This window comes from Phalaenopsis equestris, unplaced genomic scaffold (genome assembly GCF_001263595.1).
Source record: "Phalaenopsis equestris unplaced genomic scaffold, ASM126359v1 Scaffold000251, whole genome shotgun sequence".
NCBI classification, from domain to species: Eukaryota; Viridiplantae; Streptophyta; class Magnoliopsida; order Asparagales; family Orchidaceae; genus Phalaenopsis; species Phalaenopsis equestris.
In genome coordinates, this window is record NW_018164693.1 from 2,079,840 (window position 1) to 2,095,498 (window position 15,659).

The 15,659-nt window shown below is 33.7% G+C and overlaps 1 protein-coding gene across 2 annotated transcripts in view; it reads left to right on the forward strand.

Moving 5' to 3' along the window:
* The window catches only part of LOC110024312, a 105,595-nt gene that overhangs the window by 8,661 nt on the left and 81,275 nt on the right, over positions 1 to 15,659 (forward strand). For both annotated transcript variants that reach the window (XM_020724202.1, XM_020724203.1), the window contains exons 5-6: positions 14,015 to 14,124; positions 14,387 to 15,544. In XM_020724202.1, coding sequence (XP_020579861.1) covers positions 14,015 to 14,124; positions 14,387 to 15,544 — 1,268 coding nt within the window. The remainder of the gene's footprint in view (positions 1 to 14,014; positions 14,125 to 14,386; positions 15,545 to 15,659) is intronic.

A 15,659-nucleotide genomic window follows, 5' to 3' on the forward strand; every position in this document is an offset into this window, starting at 1 on the left:
CGAAATCGGCTCGTGAACAGTGTGTTCGTGTTCGGCTCGATTTAAATATTCGTGTTCGTGTTTGGCTCAAAATTGGCTCGTTAAACTAAAATTGAGAAAAATAGATGTAGTGTGGGATTCAAACCTGGATCAAATCTATACCAAGAAAGACACTAACCACATTGTCACATGAGCTGTAAAGAAGAGATCGAACAGCGGGGTGTTGACGGAGCCGAACACGGGCTGTTCATGAACAACGAGCCAAATTGACAGCCCTAGTTCTCGCTACCATCTTATAAAATTTTCCTTTCATTCTAAATGGTACTTTTCTATCACACAAAAGACCCAAAGCATTCCTCCACTTCAACCAACCAACTTGAATTTTACTATTAACATTTTACTTGAATTTTACTATATACACCCCCATCTATATCACCATCGCTTTGAACAACAAAACCGAGATATCTAAATCATTCATACCTTTTAATTATTTTAGCACCCAAAGTTATACTTCTGTCACTAGAGCTACTACTATTAAAATTACATTCAATTTATTCAGTTTTAGTTGTACTCCAATGAAGGCCTTTAGACTCCAATGTAGACCTCCATAATTCAAGTTTTTCCTGGCTTTTTATCATCTTATCCACGATATCATCAACAAAAAAGCATACACCAAGGTACATCCTTTTGTAGTTGTCCAGTAAGATCATCCATAATTAAAGCAAAAAGATATAGGCTTAAAGCTGATTCCTGATGTAATCTAACAGAAATAGAAATTATTTGGTCAATCCTCCTTCAATTCGAACACAGTGCTAGTACATATCTTTAATGACTTGGATATAAGTCATATCAACACCTTTCTTCTCAAGAACTCTCCAAAGGATATCTCTTGGAGCCTTATCGTAAGCTTTTTCTAAATCAGTAAATATCAAATGTAGATCCTCCTTATTATCTCTGAACTTCTCCATCAAACCTCTCAATAAATATATAGCTTCCATAGAAGACCTGCCCAACATAAATCCAAATTTTTGTGACAAATCTTTGTAATACGTCTTAACTTATGTTCAATTACCCTCTCCCATAAATTTGGAGTATGACATATCAACTTAATTCCTCTATAATTTGCACATTCTTATGCATCCCCTTTATTCCTAAAAATGGGGACCACAACACTCTTCCTCCACTCCTCAGACATCTTTTTAGTTTTTAAAATAATATTAAAGAGTTTAGTAAGTCAAGAAACTCCCAAATCTCCTAAATTTTTCCACAGTTCAATCAAGGTATCATCAGGTCCCACAGACTTTCCACCCTTAGTTTTCTTTAAATCCTCGTAAACTTCTTTTTTACTAATGCGATGGTAAAAAATGAAATGTTTTATTATTTTTAATGATATTAAGGTCACTAAGGTCGATCGTATTTTCAGAAACTTCATTAAAAAGTTTATCAAAATAACTCACTCATCTATGTTGAATATCTTTTTATAAGAAAAACACTTTTTGATTTTCATTTTTAGTACACTTTACTTGAGTTAAATATTTACTTCTTTTTTCTCTTTGTTTGACTAGTTTATACATATATTTTTCGACTTTCTTAGTATCAAATATATTATAAATAATTTTTTGCGTCAGATTGTTATTTTAGACTCCCTGCGAGCCGTTTGATATTTTTCTCAATTCTCTAAAATTTTATATTTCAAATAATTTTATAACATAACTTTTTATATTTTATCTTTTCTTGCACAATATTATTCCACCTCCAACTCTTTTTTTTTATATAAATTTTTTTTTTATTTCTCCAAGTACATCTTTTGTTATTTGTTTAATTGTGTTTGTTACTTTATCCCACATAACATTTGCTTTTTCATGAACATCACAAAATTTGAAATCTTGAATTGTACTCATAAAAATAATTTTATTTGTCTTTTAGGTTCCTCCATCTAATTCTACGATGACGAGTCCTATTGTTATTTATTTTACAACGCTTCATCTTAAAATGTAGATTAATGATCGATGTTGGGTACTTAAATTCTCAATTGAAATGATCTTACAATCTTTACAATCTCTACAATCTCTACGATCTTTTATTCGCATAAGAAAATAATTAACTTGTGTTTTATTATATCAATTTTTATAAGTAATAAGATACTCATCTCTTTTCTTGAATAAAATATTAATAATAACAAAATTGTAAATTATATGTTAAAGTAAAATTTAAAATTGCTCTACCTTCTTCATTAGCCACTCCAAAACCATAGCCACCATGAATGTTTCTGAAATCTTCTATCACTCTACCAACATGTCCATTTAAATCTCCTCCAATAAAAATTCTTTCTTCAAGAGTTAAGTTTGTATTAAGTCTTTTAAGTCATTCCTGTATTTGTTTTTAGACTCTATTTCTAAATCTACTTGAGGAGCATAAACGCTTATGATATTAAAAATCTGATTATCAATAATAATAATCTTAAGGGCTATAATTATATCTATAACTCTATTAATTTTTAAAACATTATCTTTCAAACTCTTATCTATAATTATTATCTATAATTATCTTATCTATAATTATACCTACACCATTTCTAGTGTGGCTCTTACTAGAATACCAAAGTTTAAAACCTAAGTTGTCAATCTTCTTAGCCTTTTTTTCAGCCTATTTAGTCTTGTGAATACATAAGGTAATCTTTCTATGAATCATAATATCAGCTAATTCCATTAATCTACAATTGAGAGTATTTATATTCCAAAATTCTATCATGATATTAGTTACATTAGTTTCATGTACTAACTTCTTTACCTGCATCCGTCTGTAATGTGAGAACCCTTGCTTATTTAACACTACACCGGGGCGCCGGTGTAGCGGCCCTTGCACACTTTTCACTGTATTCAAGTCATACAACGCGTTGCTTCCAGGGTCGTGATCAAACAAATTCATGTCATGATTTTTTCGACAAGTTTTACGCTGACTGTCAACTACCTAACACAACTCTCCACTTTTCACATTCGGGCTTGAGACCGGCGATGATAGTGTTAAAAAAATAAAAAAATAAAAAAAATAAAATTTACGCAAATTACAAAAGAAAGGATTTTATCACATGTTAAGAACAACATATCTAATAAAATTATTAAACATAATTGACATGGGATTAAATTAACTTATATTTTTATAATTTACACGTAATTTTAAGAGATAAGCTTGTTGTGGCATACAATTGATATTTTTTAGAAAAAAATAAAAACTGTTTTTGCAGGATCCTCTTATTAGAGCAACTTTAGGTGTGAAGTATCTATGGGAAAGCGAGATAAGAGATGGTAGAGGGGAGTTGTAAAGATCTTTATGTTCCAAGAGAAAGTGTGGCGTGCATTCGAGAATTTGATGGTAATTTGGGCATTAGTAAGAAGGTCACATATGATGTTGAATGTTGTAAGGTGTGATACGATGCATGTTAAAATTATGGAGCTATATTTTCACAAAATAAAACTCTATATCACATGATTGATTCTCTTTTTTAAATGTATATCTTTGATCAAGATATTTTGTTCGGGCTATGGGAATATTTTAGAGATTTTGTATTAATGTAAGATCTTAAAGAAATCTTTTATTGACTTTGAGTGACCTTGTGAGATATTTGATTAATTTTGATAGAACTTATAAGATATTTGATTAATTTTGATAGAACTTATAATATTCTTGTAGGATTTTGTTCTAGTGTCTTTGAAACCATTTGTTAGTTGTACCATCATCAATAGAGCTTTAGAATAAAGGTTTTAGCATCCCATAATTACAAGCAAATAAAGAGGAGAGAAAGAGTGGTGGGACTGCTGACAAGCAGGATAAAGGGATGAGTTTCTCGAGTGCTCGAAGAGGGAATGTCTTGGCTCCATAAGAAGGATAAGCTTTCTGTCGTTGAACGAGAAATTCTCATTCAAACTCATATAATAGAAAAAGAAAGATAAAAATAATAATAATGTCTTTTTTAACTTGTTCAACTTTATATGTAGCATGTGTGACACTGTTCTAGGGCAATTAGAAGGTATTTAGGAGGTGGATTTAGCGAAAAAGTGATTATGGAATAGCAAAAGAATGATAATACGTGAGGCCGACACTGCTCGGAAGGGGATATGGATGATGAGAAGGTTCATCATCTTTTCTCATACATATTATTTGCAAAAGGAAGAGGATACTACTTTTCCTAAGGGCAAAAATCATATAATAAACTCTCAAAAATACACAAAACAAAAATTCTCTCAAAAATCGAAAAATCCAACATATAAGTAGTATTCCTAAACAAAAGTAACCCTAATAAGATATAAAAATTAGGGAAAAAAGGGAAATAAGGTTCCCTGACTTATACAACCCAAAATAGTTGGAAAATTTCACCATTGCAAGCCTACGAGATGAAAGCCCATCTCGAATCAATCCCGCAGTTGTTGGATTTTGTGATCCGCAGCATAATGCGGAATCCGCACGTCACTCTCTATGAATGGGAGAGGCTTCACCTTATTTTATAGAATTATTTGGATTCTACCGTCTGATATTCATTTTCACAAAATACTTAGGGAGATTTCAAAGTCGAGGGTCGCCACTCTTATTTGGTCATCTCTATGGGGGGCCCGCAAGTTTGAGCTGAGCTGAACTTACTCCATAGAACCTCCCAAAAATAGTTAAAAAATTTAATATCTATATCATAATTGATGACATACTGATTCTCTCTTATCAGTGGTAACAAAGGAGGTAGATTGTAGATCATAAAATCCTAAAACCCTCTTAGTAAGGATTGCACTGCGTCTAATGTGAACTCCTTAGATTCATTGCCTTATAAGAGAACCAATGCTAATTCAATTGGTGCTTCTTTCAAAGTCTCGCAAAAAAATAGAGCATGACACCATATTCTTAAACTCAGTAGAAATGCTCATTATCTCAAACTTTTTTTAAGATAAGACAATTACAATGTTTTCTCTTTTTTTTTTTTGAAAGAATATGTATTTTTGTAGCTATCATGATCTGTGCAATGATCGTATCTCTCAAAGATGACCTAATAGGATGTGACAGACATCTATGAGTATCACGTCACACAACACTTACTCTTATAACTTTTATTTAATAGAAAACTTCACAAGATATTGCCGGTCAATTGTGATCTTATTTTCCTTCTTCAACCACAATAGGAGATATCGTTGGGTGTGCTTTTTGCCAGATTCAACTTATCAACCATTTGGGTAGAAACTACGTTCTCTCACAACTACTTGCGTCTAAGATAAGATTGCACATCTTTCCTTTTTGATGCAAAGAGTATGAAATATATTATGTGGAATCCACTGTCGCTCTCTCATTGGCTAAAGCCTGCAATACCCTTCATATCATTAGTATTTCTTCATCGTCAACTAGAAGCTGATACTCATTTTTTGTATCCTTATTTTTTGTAACTGTCTGTTTTTTCAACTGTCACCTGCTCAGTGAAGCTGATTGCCCTCCTATATGGGTAGTTAGTCTCAATGTACCTAAAACCATAACAATTGAAGCACTTTCTAGCTGGGATAAATTTGAGAGTGCTAGTGGTCTCCATCTTTTCTCTATTATGGATTGGCTTCTACTTGGGTAGATTGTCTTGAGTGCACCATTGGTTTACTCCTGCTGCCTGATCTTGGGGTTGAACTCTATCTGTAAGGTGTGTTAGTCACCTAATGACATTGTTGTTTCTCAGTTTTTAAAGCTAAGGTTTGTACATCGAGTAGAGACCAATACGATTACGATTGCATCACAATACTAATAGATGAATTTTGTTCTCCAAGTTTCTCACTATTGTGTGCTCCTATAATTCCTTCAATTCAGAGTTTTATGAATATAGTTTGTTTGTAATACAGGGGAAGCTATTGACGCCGCATCTTCTTTTTCATCTTAACAGAATAGTGAGTTTTTTTGCTCTCATGTTGGCATAAGTGTTTCAAAATTTTCCACCATAGAGATAAATTCTTCTTTAATTTAATGTCAGCTAGCTTTACTTTTATGTCAGATGGGATGTTCCTATACTTGAAGGCTCTTTCTATTGTTTGGAGCCATTTAATGAACTTGTTTAGATCCACACAATAGTCAAAATTTGATAAATTCACATTTTCTCCAAAACCTCCCTCTATCATCCTACACTCAATGCCGAATCGATGTGACATCAACTCTTTATCACTTGAAGCTTCTTGATGGAAAGGGTTTTCTTTAACTCCTTTATCAGGTGGGTTATCGTTGTTGCTATGCATGGATTTTCCATATTTTCTTCTTTCAAGAGTAGCGAGACTCCACTAAAATTAGAGGATTTCCTACTGCATGTTCTCCATAGTGAGCTTCTGAACACCTTGTTGAGAGTTTTTTCTTGGCGGACTAGCGCCTCGTTTTCCAATTAAAATTTTGATTGAAAAGAAATTGTTGTTTAGGGTTAGAGTGTGATAGTAAGGTTGTAGAACAAAGGTTGGCTGAATGCTTAGGGTCTCTAGAAGGCGTTTAGAAGAATTATGCATCTTTAGAATAATATTTTAAAATAAATTTAATTTAAATCACTTAAATATGTGTTTACAAGAATTATGCACCTTTAGACTAAAGTAGTTGTTTGTAAAAAGTAATTTGAAATGCCGACGCAACTTTACTTTTTCCGTAAGTGCTTTAATAAATTGGTATGTTAAGGAATGCTAATTAAAAGAAAAGTCAACATCAGTCTAAGGATCTATCATGAAAATAATATTAATTGATATTTCATAAAGATTTGAATCATGAGATTTGTTTGTTTGTCAATCAACTATATTAGATATCATTTATCCAGTTTTACATTTAGTTATAACTTAATCTCTATTAAAAAATCATGTTTATGTTTGATCTTGTATTCAAATTATTTTTTAACTCTATTTTCGACTCTCATGATCTATCGTGGATTTATATGTAGATTCAATAAACCTTTGTTGTAGAATTGTAAATTAAGGCAAACCATTTTTTTCATCTAACACTTTGTCCAAATAAAACATTACCATTATCAGGCACCAAGCCTCAAGTGCGAAAAGTGAATGGTTGCCTTTGGTAGTCGACAATTAACATAAAATTTTTTGACCAAAAAAAAAAAAACACAACGTGAATTCTTTAAATCGTTATTTAAATTATAGGACATCCTCTGAAAGCGACGCATTGTATAACTTGAATACAATGAAAAATGTGCAAGGATCGTTACACCTACGCCCGGGTGTAGTTTTGAATAAGCAAGCGGGCAAAGAAGTTTGTCCATGAAACTAATATATGATAAAATCTTAGAATATTGGTACTCTTACGGGTAAATTAATAGAATTTGTAGATATTATGGTTCATAGAAAGTTATATCTTTTGTATGCAAGAAATTAAATGGGTTGGAGAAAAATTAAAGAGATTGATGACTTAGGTTTTAAAATTTTGATATTCAGGTAGGAGTCGCGCTAGAAATGGTGTAGATGTAATTATAAATACGATTTTGAAAAAAAATGCTTTGAAAATTGATAAAATTAAAGATAAAATTATAGTCCCAAAGATTATTGTTGATGCTAAGATTTTTAATGGTGTTATTGTTTATACTTCTCAAGTATATTTAGATATAGGTTCAAAAAAAAAAATCTAGAATAACCTAAAATAATTAATACGAATGATATCTCTTGAAGAAAGAATTTTTATTTGAGAAAATTTAAATTGACATATTGGTAGAGTGGTAGAAGATTGTGGAAATATTCATGGTGGCTATGGCATTGAAGTGATCAAAGAAGATGATATAATCATTTTAAATATTAGTTCAACGTATGATTTTGTTATTGCTAATATTTTATATCAGAAAAGGGATGAGTATATTATTACTTATAAGAATAAATCTAATAAAACATAAATTGAGTTTTAATGAGAAAAATATATAGTCGAGTATGTAAATATTGTAAAGTCATTCCAATTGAAAGTTTAAGTATTTAATATCGATTATTAATTTTGAGTTTTAAGTTGAGGAGTTGTAACATAAATAATACAATGAAATATTGTCTTAAAATTAAATAAGTGCACATAAAAGACACAAATAAAATTATTTTTATGAGTAAACTTCAAGATTTTAAAATTTGGGATGTTCTTGATGAAACTAATTCTATATGGGATAAAATAACAAGCATTATTAAAAGTTACAAAAAATATAATTGGAGAATCAAAAAGAGAAAAAATTAATAGATAAAAATAGTTGGTGGTGAAATAATAATGTGAAATAAAAGAAAATATAAAAGTTTTTTTAATAAAAAGCTTATAGAATTGAGAAAATATAAGGGAGTCTAAGAGACCAGTTTGTGAAACTAAGAATTTTGTTTTAGTGATCTTTATAATAGATTACATATTATAGAGAGTGAAAATTATGTATAAACTAGCCAGATAAAGAGAAAAAACGTAAAAATTTAATTCAAGTAAAATGTATTAAGTATGAAAATCAAAGAATGCTTTTCTTAAATAAATATATTCAACATAGGCGGGAGAGCTTTTTCTGATAAAATTTTCGAAGAAGTTTATAAAAGTGCGATCAAACTTAGTTATTTTAATATCGTTAATAAAAAAATGCCTTATTTTTACCGTCACATTAGTAAAAAGAGTAGTTGAATATACTTTAAAGGAAATCAAAAGTGAAAAATCAATAGGACCTAATGATATTCAAATTAAAATGTGTAAATATTTAAGAGATTTGTGAGTTTTTTAGGTTACTAAACTCTTTAATATTATTTTAAAAATTTAAAAAATTTCTAAGTGGAGTAAGAGCATTTTGGTTCATATTTTTAAGGATAAAGGGGATGCACAATAGTGTACAAAATATAAATAAATTAAGTTAGTGAAGCACGGGCGGCTCATGCAAGTATATGTGACGTATCAGTAGCACCGGGTTCAGTGGTTGGCGGTCCCACAGTGAAAGAGATAAAATCAATTTCGGAAAGTTTTAGTCTACAATTATCAACCCAAGTTTGAAAAGTTTGATTCATAAATTCAATTTAAAACTTATCCTGAAGTTATGAAAATAGGTCTATTTTAGCAAGTTGAAGGAAGTTTGTAAGAAATTCAAGTTTCAAGAAGTTTTCCCCTTTAACTGCTCAGGTGGCGAGTATAATTGAACAGGTGATTAAAAATTAGTGTCAAAATGGAGTTGGCCTATCCCTTATCCTTATCTGGTGGTCTAAGAATATTCGACCATCAAGAGTTTAGTTCCCTAAGTCCCCTGATCAATCCAATTAAATCACCTCCCTGAATGTAAGCATGAACTCAAAGGCAATAGTCCTATTCGAAAGAGTTCATGTAGTTAATATTTTTCATTCCACTATTTATACAAAATTTAAGAGCACGTCTAATGGAGCGTTTAACCTGCGGCCTCCCGCGTCTCGTCTTGTGCCTTTTCTGCATCCCGCTCGATTGAGCGGCCATTTAGGAATGGTGGCATTGCTGCTAATCCCTTTCCTCTCATTTCTTTTCTGTGATTTCCTTATGGGAGCTTTCCTTTTCTATTTTTCCTCTGTGAATGTCTTTAAATTGCTGTTTTCTGGATGTAGGGTTTAGTTTTTTGCTGTGAGCTGATTTTTGATTGATTTGTGGAGTTTTTTTCCCCTTTGTGGACTGTATCCGAGGAGGTGGTAGTGATCTAGCTGTATCCTACTCCGAGGTTGTGATTGTGTCTCCCTTTTTATCTTCCCCCCTTCTTCTCCACTTCCCTTAGCCGTCAGCCACCCCCAACAACTTCCCCCTGTACTGCCGGTCCTCTTTATGCTACAACAACCTGCTGTCCAGCTCTTGTAGGCCCCTTCTGACAGCCCTCCGGCTCCCCTACAGAAGCTACCTTGTTGTTCTGACCTTCCCAGCTGGTGTCCCATCTTCCTAGCTTGCTACCCGACCTTCCAACTTACCTCCTAGCTGCCCAACAAACCTTCCTACCAACTTAATCTGCTTCCTCTCTCCTCCAGCCCACCTTCCAACCCCAGTTAGCCTTCTACCACATTCACCCTTGCTGGCCCAAGCCTTCGTATCCACCGGGCCAACCTCCACCGCCCTTGGGATACACTTTCAATGTGTTTGATTGTGTCGTCCTTTGTTTTGGTGATGTTATTTCCAGTTTTTGTGGTTTGGATTTTTTTCTTCCGGTATCATAGTGACAATGCTTTGTCAAAATGATTGAGCATATCTCATTATTTTGTTTTAGTAAATTTATTTATTTATTTTCAAAATCAAGCTATAATTATTGTTCAAACGAAATTTTCAAAACGTTATTAAAACTTCCCAAGGTTATGCCTCTAATTTACTGGAGGAATATAATTTAAAACCTTACTGTAATCATATTTTGGTTAACTTACATTATAAGCTGCCCATCTTCATATAAATTGCATCATTTAAATTTTTTAATTTATCATATTATTTGTCTTTTTTTTTTGTTGGCATAAAGATACAACCATAAGCTCTGAATTCTGTTTGATGCATGGCGATTTAAGTTTTTAAATGCAACTATATGATGTAAGTGATCACACAGGAGTGCTTGGGATTTACAAGTTACAAGGCTGCTAAATATATGAAAAACCTTCAGAAAATATACAAATTAAACCCCAAAATGTAATGCAGTGATTGAGTAAATTCGAACAAATTAATAAGAAGTTATAAACACACAAAATTAACAAGAGATTTCAAATTTCTCACCACAATTGGAATCTGAGTTCTATGCAATTTGAATATAAATAAGAGCACAACAAGACCATAAAAAAATATTTAGAATATATACTTTCATCAAAGTGAAAATTCCATACCTCATGCTTGCACAAGGAGATGACGTTCCACAGAATAAATTAGTCACACTTACTTGCATTTGGAGTAATCACAAATCGGACATGCACATGAAATTGAAATTGGAGTAAGAAATTTTATTGAATTAGAAATTTTATTGAATTCATGACTTTTCCATCACATGTTTTTAGCTATTTATTTATGAACTTCTCATAACCTAGGTAGTAGATAGGATTGGCACAAAATTAGCCCAATTCAGATTCAATCTTTCTGAGCCCATTTCTCACGGCAACAAAAACTTTGAAACATCTACGAAGTATAGCCCCGTTGAAAGAAGAAGCCCAATGATACTCTCATGTAGAGGTTTAGAGCGATAGTAAATAGTGATAAACAGGTCACAAATAGTGGCTGCAACATTTGGGTAATGATTTGAGTGTTTCCTTAATTTATTATAATAAATGACTTTAGGCGATGAAATACCTGCTGTTGACCTTATTGCAGGCTTTTTTTATAGCCAGGAAGATTTCGAGGTTATGATCTATTATTGAAAGCTTCCAAATTGTACTAGGAGCCTACGAAGCATGGGCATGATATGGGCACATGAATGAGGGTGATTATTAAAGCACCAAGAATTATGGGCACATGACTCCATGTAGTTGCATCTCTAGAAATAATTCCATGGAAAGATAAACAAGAGCATGGTGGTGCAAATATTCATGAACATAAATTACATACATGTGCTCCTTTATTAAACAAGTATCAAGTAGAGACAATATTGTTAATGAGCTATATATACCAGCTAATGTGGTATATATATGAAATTTAATAGGAGAATGATCTTTGACAAAGAAGCGAAAAATAGAACGAGAAAATTCACACCAGAAAATAGGAACACGGTGGAACACACAGATTTATGTGGTTCTACAAATTGCCCACGTTCACGGAGTTGCAGAGGATTTTACTACTTGAGGAATTTACACTAGTCGATCGTTTCGACTTACAAGAGGAATCTCTCACTTCGTTGCTCTCTCTTCTTCTCTCTACATCGAGATACACCGAAGAAGACAAACTTAAACAAATTCCTCTTCTGCCACAAGCCACCAAGAAGAAACCAATGGAGAACAATTTTCTTCTTCTTCTTTCTTCTTCCTTCTGCCAAACACGCATATACTGCCCGCACTTTCCTTCCTCTATCCCGAGGAAGCCTGAAGAAGAACATAAAAAATCGTGACTTAGAAACTGAAGGAGAACTATGCTCTTAATTTTCTTCCTCTTCTGTTTGCAACTTAAAAGAGACGAGGGGCGGCGTTGTTTCGCGATCCTGGAGGCGGGAGCAGCGGTTTTCGCAAAACAGCGGTTTTCACAAAACAGTGAAGAATCGCGACTTTTTCCTATCTTAGCGGGAGCTCCATACTTAACAAATCTCCCACTTGGAAACCGATCCACTGACTACAACGTCTTCTTCCTCAAACTGATATCCTCTACTAGCGGCATCTCCTTTTTCTTCAAACATGAATCCTCCGCCTCTGCAACTCAAAGCCTCTGTCTTCACTCCAAAAGACCAACTGAAGCTGTGCACAACTGTATTTTTATCATAAACGTTTCTCAAGAGTAATACCCTTAGTCAACATATTAACAGAGTTTACATAATCTTGCACCTCCAAGTTATTTCCTAGGTTACTCTTGTCTCTGCTTACAATTCTCGATTACTCTTATCTCTGCTTACAACTCCCACTGCATGGGTAATATCCTGCCTCTGCTGAAAGACTTTTTCAACAAGTCTAGCCTTGTACCTCTTAGTGCAATCAAACTCAGTCTTCACCTGGTACACCCATTTGTTGTGTAATGCCTACTTCCCTGGTGGAAGTTCTGCTAGCTCCCACTTGCTCAAACTTTCATCTTGTAAGATTTTTTCATTGCTCTGTGGTTAGGAATGAGTGTCCCAGACCCACTCTCCTCTTCACTTCCATCATTAACAAAATTATGAACTGTCATGCACTTCTTCAGATGCCACATTTGCGTTATCATTTTCCATATTCTTGGGATTCTTGCAGTTCCTTTTCATGTGGACAGCCTTGCCACAATTTCAGCAGGTTGTCTGCTGACCAGACTTTGATTTTGATCTCCCACTATGTGATTTCCTGTCCTTCATCTCCCTCTGAAATCAACATTTAGTGTCGAACTCGTACCTGAGATCTCGCCTTTCTTGCGCACCTCCTCAGCCAAAATCAAATCATGAATATCATCACATTTCAGTTTAGATTTACCTGCAAAATTGCTAACTACCATTCTCATTGCTTCCCACTATTTGACAACGATGCCAACAATATCAGTGCATGTATCTCATCATCAAAATCAATTTCAACAGACGACATTTGATTGGTGATAATATTGAAATCATTCAGGTGTTGAGCAACAGAAACACCTTCCGCCATCTTCATATTGAATAACTTCTTCATCAAATACACATTGCTCTCTTCTTCTTCTCTCTCTACATCTAGATACACCGAAGAAGACAAACTTACAAGAGAAATACAAGAGAAATAAATAAATAAATTCAATTTCTCTTCTGCCACAAACCACCAAGAAGAAACCAAGGGAGAATAATCTTCTTCATCTTTCATCTTCCTTCTTCCTTCTGCCAAGCACGCACACATTATTCGCACTTTCCTTTCTCTATCCCGAGGGAGTCCGAAGAAGAACACCAAAAACCGTGACTTAGAAACTGAAGGAGAACGGTGCTCTTAATGAGCAGCGGTTTTTGCGAAACAGTGAAGAATCACGATTTTTCGCGATCTCAGCAGGAGGCGGGAGTGGTTCCTATCGGGCTCCATACTTAACAAATATATAATTAATAGTCCTAGAGGATGTACAATATATTGCATATCTCTCATTTTACTATATGTAATGAATATTTATGACCCATTCTTAATTGTTTCTGATGGGCTTTATTTTTTTCACATAATTGATCAATGATCAAGCTAAATTTTGTTTTGTAGCTTTTAATTGCTAAACCATTTAACATTTTGTTTATTTATTTGAAGTTGCTATTTTAATTATAAAATTGTTTAAAAGTATTTTAGTTTTGAAAATGCTTAACGATTATTTAGCTAATAAATGTTGCCCTGCATTGTGTCATTTTTTGTTACGTGATGGTAAATACTTTATTCTTCCCTGTGGTGTCTTCTCTCTTCAATAAATTCTTGTTTTCATATTCTTTTGAATATACTTTTTAGAAAATAATGCGACCTTAAGGAAATTATAGGTAATTGCTTCTGGCTCGCTGCCCACCTTGCCTGGGAGAAGCAGTGTGAATACGCCTTTTCCTTTGGTTTTTGATGGCGAATCGAACTTTAAACACGGAAATATTAATGCGTATGCTCCTTTAACTCATTATCTTTTTCTTTCTTTTACTCTTTATTAAAGTGTTCCATGAAGTTGATTTATTTACTAGGCTTCCTATTTAACACTCTTGCAGTGCCCATTGGCAAGTGCAGTTTTTTTCCATTCTATTGTCAGGTTTTGGCCATGCATCTTAAAAAGTAGCCCTGGCTACTTACATTGAAGAAGATTGTTTTTTGAATTTAATGTTTTCAATCCTCAAAATTTTAAAGATCTTTTTAACCTTTTGTTGCAGGACTTCTGATGATGCAGATTCTGATGATTCTATTTTGTGGGTTGAGTCTGCATTCGAGTTGGAACTATCACAATCTTCAGAAGTTTCTTCACATGAATATAATGATGAAAGTATAGCTGAAAATTTCTATGATTTGCCTGATAATATATGCAAACCATCGAAATCTATGTTTTCAAACTTAACGGCAGATCATGCTAAAAACAGCATATTACGAACTTATGCTAAAATCAATTGGCCATCTTTACATCCCTCTTCTTTCCTTAGTTCTACTGAAGACTTAGATAATATCGCTTGTTCTCACCTTCAACATGAAAAGAGGAAAACAAATCAGATTTCTGCTTCCCCCAACTGTGATGCTATTATGGATCTTAGAATATTTAATGACAGAACTGAAGTATGTCAGTCTGGTGGGTGTTGGCCCCTAGGTGGGCTCCTGAGCAATCCATTCTGTGCCTATATGAATTGCCCCGGTCCACAGCAGCTCCATTTGACAGAATACTGCTTTGAAAATGATGATGGGGGTACAGATAAGTGTACTTTTGATGAAACATTTTTATCCAAAGCATCTGGCCGTTTCATGCTTAGTTCTGATGGATTAAGGGAAATGCAAACTTCAACTGGGACATTTGGATCTCTATCTTCTTTCTCTTCAAGTTTTAGTTGGCCCTACGCTTTTAACATGAACCCTATGTTAACCAAAACTCTTTGGCTTCCTACAGCGGGAAACTCAAAGGACACAAGTTTTATCAACAAGCACTCATCATATTTTCCAAATTACGACTTTTCTTCAGTTACAGACCCTTTTAAGCTTCATTCAGAAAGATCGTCTTTACGTTCTGGTGATAGATCTAAGGCCGAAGCTTCTTTGCCTGCGCAACTGGGCGGTTCTGCTAGAGGAGCGAAGTACTCCGGCAGTGCTATTAAAGCAACAGTAGAAAATCAACCAATCTCAGTTTTTTTATGCCCAGCAGGAGAAACAAAGTTACAAAGAGCTGTCCAACCGCCTGATGCTTCTGGTGGAGCAGATTGGGCAAAAACATTAAAATACCCAATTAAAAATGCCACCTATAGTGATGGTGATATTCATTCGGAACAAAAGTTTTTGATACCGTTGGATATAATAATTGACAGATGTATTCTACTAGAAATATTACTTCAGTATCCTTGAAGTTAGGTTTTAATTTCAACGGGCTTTTCTGTGAATCTTATTTTGTGCTTGTTGGTGGCTGTTGTTTTGCTAAAGCTGAATTTCATTGTATATGCACCGTTCATT